Source organism: Empidonax traillii, unplaced genomic scaffold, assembly GCF_003031625.1.
Source record: "Empidonax traillii isolate 1590-97213 ecotype Southwest subspecies unplaced genomic scaffold, ASM303162v1 scaffold4579:size9456, whole genome shotgun sequence".
Lineage (NCBI taxonomy): Eukaryota > Metazoa > Chordata > Aves > Passeriformes > Tyrannidae > Empidonax > Empidonax traillii.
In genome coordinates, this window is record NW_020959772.1 from 758 (window position 1) to 7,319 (window position 6,562).

General features: G+C 62.7%; 1 protein-coding gene across 1 annotated transcript in view; it reads right to left on the reverse strand.

Moving 5' to 3' along the window:
* Positions 1 to 677: 677 nt before the first annotated feature.
* LOC114072942 (staphylococcal nuclease domain-containing protein 1) overlaps positions 678 to 6,562 on the reverse strand; it is a gene marked incomplete at both ends in the record, with an annotated part of 6,931 nt that continues 1,046 nt past the window's right edge. The window contains 7 exons of the mRNA XM_027910758.1: positions 678 to 780; positions 1,007 to 1,113; positions 1,473 to 1,631; positions 2,651 to 2,742; positions 2,894 to 3,054; positions 4,012 to 4,090; positions 5,740 to 5,860. Of these exons, the coding sequence (XP_027766559.1) occupies positions 678 to 780; positions 1,007 to 1,113; positions 1,473 to 1,631; positions 2,651 to 2,742; positions 2,894 to 3,054; positions 4,012 to 4,090; positions 5,740 to 5,860 (822 nt within the window). The remainder of the gene's footprint in view (positions 781 to 1,006; positions 1,114 to 1,472; positions 1,632 to 2,650; positions 2,743 to 2,893; positions 3,055 to 4,011; positions 4,091 to 5,739; positions 5,861 to 6,562) is intronic.

The window sequence follows — 6,562 nt, forward strand, 5'->3', positions numbered from 1 at the left end:
CACCAGGGATAACCCCCACGCGGCTTCATCCCCCTCCCACATCGGCTGTGCCCTCCAAACCACAGCGGGGCAGGAGTATCACGGCATCCACGTGCCAGAAACACAGGCAGGGGATACCTCAGCTCTCAGGAGCCTCAGCTCCCCACAGAGCCCCACAGCACCACACCAGCACCCCCCAGGAGTGGGGCTCAGCAGCATCTCCAACCCATGGGACAACAATCCCCCCAGGAGCAAGCAGTGGGAATCCACTCCCAGGGCAACCAACACCCTGGGAGTGGTGGGAATCAATCTGTGGGGCAACCATCCCCCTGAGAGCAGTGGGAATCAACCCACGGAGCAACCATCCCCTGGGAGCGGGGCTGTGCTGTGACGCCATGCAGGCCAAGAGCATCCCTGTGGCCCCCCAACAGCGGGGGTGAGGTGCCAGGGCACCCACCAGCCCATCCCTAAGAACCACAGCCCCTTCCCCTTGTGGCTCCCTCCCTTTCCACCTCCTCCCACCACAGGCCTGCTGGACGTCCCGGTGTGCACCTGGTTGGTCGTGCACCACGATCCACGGCAAGATGGGAAAACCCTCTGGGGTTTATCCAAGCCCACAGAGCGGTCAGATACGGAGTTGAGCACCTGCCCTCCACCCCCAATCCAGGACTGTCCCTTCCCAGCACCACCTGCCTCACCCTGCCCCTCACCTTGGCCACAAACTGCTTGTCCTTCTGATCCAGGTTTGCTGTGGGGGCCACGTAGTCCCTCCAGATCCTCAGTTTGCGCTCTTTGGCGAACCTGCAGGGGAGGGGACAGTGGGACATCGGGGTCTGCTGGGGATGGACATGCCGGAGGTGACATCCCCAGCAAAGCCCTGGCTGGGACAGCGGGGCTGAAGAGGACTTGCAAGGGGAGGTCACATCAATCCCACCTGGGAGAGCACTGGATGACCCCCACGAGGCTGGGAAGGCCCCCCTGGGAGCAGGTGGGAGTCGCCCACGCCAGCCCCCCAGCCCACACCCACCTTTCGGCCGCACGCAGCTTGTCGGCCCCACGGGTGTACACGGCGATGGACCAGTCCACACACCGGGCAAAGCCCTCCTTCAACAGCAGCTCTGTGATGTTCCCGTTCTGGGGGGAAGGGGAGGAGGCTCAGGGTCAGAACTGAGAACAGGGTATTGGACACCCACCCCTGTCCCTGCCCCGCTGCGAGAGGGGAGCTCGCCCGCCCCGTGCAGCCCCTTCCACATCACTGGTCCCCAAAGCCCCCTGCGAGGTCTGGGCACAGCTCCCAGTGCTAGTGGAGACCACCCCAGCGACACCCACAGGGCTCAGCTCTCCTCAGATGGAACAGGGTCTCCCACATCCACCAGGAAGAGCCCACGACCCCCAGTTTCCCCACGGGAAGCACCAGGATCTTGCCCTTTAGAGTCACCAGCAGCGATGCCTGACAGCCCCCAGGACCCTGCCCCCCCCCCAGCCCCACTTGCCGGGTGCAGGATGGTGCCCAGGATGTTCTGGTTGTGGCAGCTCTCCAGGACAATCTGCACGTCCCTCTGCAGCAGCCGGGACTCCGTGAAGAACTTGGCTTCGGCCGCAAACGGCTCCGGGACCTCGGGAGCGTCGGCCTCGCGCTTGAACGTGGGGCACTGCGGCACAGGGGGACAGTCAGGGCACGGGATGGCCACTAAAACCTCGGGAAGGGAGTGGGAAACCTCCCTGGGGAGGGGACTGCACTCAGCCCCGTGCTCAGGGTGTAGTTTGGGGTCTGTGTGTCCCGATGCTTCAAGTTGTGTTCCACTGACACAGCCCTGCAACCGCCCCAGCAAACACTGCCAGCAGCAAACTGGGACACAGGGACCAACTCCAGCTCTGGGATGCCAGGATAAGGACGTGGAGGTGCTGGGGAGAGTCCAGAGGAGGTCACAGAGATGCTCCAAGTGTTGGAGCCCCTCTGCTCTGGAGCCAGGTTGGGACAGCTGGGGGGGTTCACCTGAAGAAGGTTTCAGGGAGACCTGAGAGCCCCTGTCAGCACCTAAAGGGGCTCCAGGAGAGCTGGAGAGGGACTGGGGACAAGGGATGGAGGGACAGGACACAGGGAATGGCTTCCCAGTGCCAGAGGGCAGGGACAGATGGGATATTGGGAAGGAATTTCTCGCTGAGAGGGTGGGCAGGCCCTGGCCCAGGTTGGCCAGAGAAGCTGTGGCTGCCCCTGGAAGTGTCCAAGGCCAGGTTGGACGGGGCTTGGAGCAGGTCCAGTGGAAGATGTCCTGCCCATGGTAGAGGGTAGTAGTGGATGGGCTTTCAGGTCTCTTCCCACACAAACCACTCCATGATTCCACGAACTTCCAGCATAATTATGAGCAGGGTGCCCAAGAGCCCAGAGCTCGGGCTCTGCCCAGCCTGACAGCTAGTACCCACCCAACCCAAACTGTGCCCATCCCCACAGTGACACCCAGGGTTGCACCCAGCCTAGAACTGCATGTACAGCAGGCGACAAGCACGTCCCTCCATCCCTCCCTCCCTCCCTCCCTGCTCCAGCCCCGTGAGCTGGGCAGCCACAGGGATCGGAGCAGCCCCTTCACTCCTGCCAGGACGTGGAATGGAACGCTGGTGACAACTGCAGAGAGAATGTGCTGCAGGGAGGGCAGCAGGGCCCAGGGCTCACCTTGATGCCCGAGAGCATGACGGTGACCAGGTAGTAGTCGGGCAGCAGCAGGGCCCTCACCACGCTGCCGTCCCGCACGTGCTCGATGATGGCTGCGGAGCAAGGCATGCATCAGTCCCCCTGTGCCGGGCCCCGGGAGCCCAGGGGTGCCACAACAGCACCAGGCATAGGCAGCCAGCCCCTGACACCACAGAGGGGGGAGGACACGGTGACTCCGTGCCCTCCTCTCCGATGCCACCTTACCATTGACCGGCTTCTGGTGCAGGGAGTCCACGAAGTGCCGGGGGTTCTCGATGGTGTACTTGAGGTCCCGCACGGTGTGGGACCCCGTGCCCTCGCTCCACATCCCCTTCTTGGCGCTCTTGGCCTGCTCCTCCAGCTCTGCCAGCCGGCTCTGCTCGGGGCTGAGGGCACAGGGACGTGGGGTGAGGCTCCCGCGGGGTTTATCCCGGGAACATCCATCCCTGCCCGGGTGAGCGACACCCCGGGAACCGCAGCGGTGTCCTCCGGCACCATCCGTGTGGGAACAGGGGCTGGGAGCCTCATCTCCCACACACACTGGGGAGACTGAGCCTGTGGGAACCTTCCAAAGGCTGCCTTGGTGCGCCACGATGGAAAAACAGCAGCATTCCCGGCCCCCAGCAGGGCAGAGCAGGCTCAGGAGAGGAGGGACGGCAAACTCGGGCACGTGCTGTGCCAGCCCACGGACCAGCCCAGTCCTGCACACACAGGTGGCCACTGAAGGGCCACCAAAGTGACAACTATCCCCTCCCAGTGTTGACATCAGCCCTGCCACAACAAATTCAGGGATATTTAACAGGTTGCCCAGAGAAGCTGTGGCTGCCCCTGGATCCATGGAAGTGTCCAAGGCCAGGTTGGACGGGGCTTGGAGCAACCTGGGCTAGTGGAAGGTGTCCCTGCCCATGGCAGGGGGTGGCACTGGATAGGCTTTAAGGTTCCTTCAACCCAAACCATCCTGGGATTCCCTGATCCTCCAAACGAGGCTGGCCCTGCCCTGGAACTGAGCCACACCTCTGGAATGGGATCCCAGGTGCAGGACAAGGGGCAGGAATGTCACCACTACCTCTCTAGCTGGAATTAAAGCACCTCAACTCCACACCAAGTGTGACTGCACAGAGACCAAGAGCTCCAGAACATTCCCTGCTCCGCAGCCCAGGGACACAGCTCTGGCACTTTGGCATCCCAGGAAAGGAGCCAGACGGGCCCTCCTGCCCAGCCCCTCCACATCCCAACCCTGATGGGACACTGGGAATGCTTGTGGAACCACAGGGAGCTGGGCAGCAGGGCCTGGTGCCAGGCCAAAGCCAAGGAGAACCTCGGGATGGGAGCCCCGTGCGTACTTGTTGGCCCGGATCCCTTCCCGACGGGAGGCAAGTCCTTCGGCCACCAGGGACTCGGCGATGTTCTCACCACTCGTGTCTGTGGAGAGAGCAGAGCAGTCAGGGAGAGGAGCCACTGGCACACAGGGTCAGCCCAGAGGGACGTGGACCTCAGTCCTGGCAAGCATTCCCAGGGCGATTCCAGGTAGCAAGCGCTGGAGCAATCCCCAGCTGGAGCCTCACGCAGATGCCACACAGCTGCCAGGGAAACTGTCACAGCATTCCCACATTTATAGTATTTAAACCCTGACAAATTTCATCAGGAAGCGTTTTCTGCCTCATTTCTCCCCTCCTCGCCTGCCAGGCTGGGCTGGAACAGGGATGGGGAGGCCCCGGCGCGGCAGCCGGAGAGGCTGCGCTGGGCTGAGGAAGCACCAACAGCAAAACCTCTTCCCCAGCTTTTTTTTGGTCCCAGGCTGTGTCTCCAGGGCCTGCCCAGGCTGAAGGTCAGCCCTGGGGGGTCTCAATCCTGGTTGGTCTCAATCCTGGAGGTCTTTTCCAACCTAAATGACTGTGATTCCAATCCCTGCCTCTCCAGGAGGGGATCCCCATCCCAGAGGGCTTCCCAGACCCCCAGCAAGCTGGAAGTTCAGGAATGCATCACAGAATGTCCCGAGCTGGAAAGGACCCACCAGGATCATGAGTCCAACTCCTGGCCCTGCACGGGACACCCCAGAATCCCACCATGTCCCTGAGAGCCTTGTCCAAGCATTCCTTGAGCACGGAGGTGACTTTGATATCCACGCATTCGTGGTCTCAGGGGAGGGTCCCACTCCCCTTTCCTGCAGCCTGGGGACCACGGGGGTCTCGTGTTCCTGTGCTGCAGTGGGACCCCCAAGGGGACACAGGAGATGCTGCCTGGAGTGTGCTGGATGTAGCAGGCAATGGGAATTCAGCTCTGGTGCTGGTGGAAAGGGGGTCACACCTTGGCCACATCCAACTGAGCCCCAACTGGGAGGATCAGCTGGGTCCTGGTAAGCATCCGCTCATCTCAGGAACCCACCCATGCCGAGATCTCATTCCCCTTCTTCAATCCCGAGGGAATTCTGAGAGGAACAGAGCCGGCAGCACGATGTGGTCACCTCCCAGCCCCTCTCCCACCAGCCTGGGCGATGGCTGAGGGGCAACCACAGGGAGCGGGAGCCCCAAAACCCATCCAAGCATTCTCAAGGGAGCTGCTTCCTTTTGGGAATCTCAGCCACAGACAAGCAAGGGATTTAGAACAACAAAAAGGATGGAAGAGGGAAACCTGTGGGAATTCACCCGATGCCCACGTCCATGAGCCTGGAGCTCCGGAGAGCACGGCTGTGCTCCGGCTCTGCACCGGGACCAGCACCGGGCATCGCTCCCCTCCCAGAGCTGGGGTCCGTGGAAAAGAGGGAATGCATCCTTCCGCTGCCAACAGTGCACCCCAACACCTCCACTAACCCACTCTGTTCCCCCTCAAAGAAATCACAGGTGGTTTTCCAGCTGGATTCATGCTCAAGACCCCCCTCAGCCGAGCTCCAGGAAAGCTTCTGGGGCAGAGGGAGCAGGGCTGGACGTCACTCCCCTCCCAAAGCCGAGTGTCCACGGAAAAGTGACGGAAAAGTGGGAACGCGTCCTTCTGCTGGCAGCGCATCCCAACTCACGCTCTGCCTGTGCCCCCCAACCCTCCCCTCGCCCTCCCCCAGCCCCCCCCCAGCTCACCTTTCCCCAGGTACACCATCCCATACTCCCGGCCCTGCGGGGTCTTGTACTCCACGGTGAAGCAAACCTCCTTCCCGATGAGCTTCTTCCGCAGGAACTCCCGGGCCGGGAAGCCCCAGGGCTGCAGGGAAAGCGGTGAATGTGAGCCGGGGAGGGACCCAGAGCCCTCCTGCTCTGCTCCACGGGTGCTCCAGGGCTGTGCCAGAGCCTGCCTGCAGCCCACGAGGAACCAACTCCTCGGGAGAAACACCCCCACTCCCCAGAGGGGTCACGGGTGGACTTCCAGCTGGGCTTGTGCTCCCCAAAAACCGAGCTGAGCCCGGGAAAGCTCCTGGGGCAGCGGGAGCGGGGCTGGAGCCGCCCCAGCTCCCACGAACACCCTGGGGGCTGTGTGGGAGCTGTGGGGAGGAGCAGGGCGGGATGTGCCTGGCCAGGGGAGCAGGGCTCTGCCAGCCCCCTCTGTGCCCAGCAGCGGGAAGGTTCCGAGCCCCGGGAGCTCAGCCCCGCTCCAGCAGCGGGTGGGCGGGAGCGCGGGCCGGGGGAGGGAACATGACGTGCTCATAAACAATTAGCAAACCTGACAGGCGTAATTTTTGAAAAGAGTGACATTTAAAGGCTGTTTAGAAGACAAAACTCCCCAGGGAGAGCAATTAACTGCCAGCGCTCCGCGCCACCCCCGGGCTGGCAGGAGGGGGGCCGGGGCCGCTGGGGTGGGGGGCTGGGCCGGGGTCCCTTGGGAACAAGCCCCCCCGAGCCCCAAACCACCCTCCCTGAGCCCCAAACCAAACCCATCAAGCACCTAATCACCCCTCCCGAGCCCCAA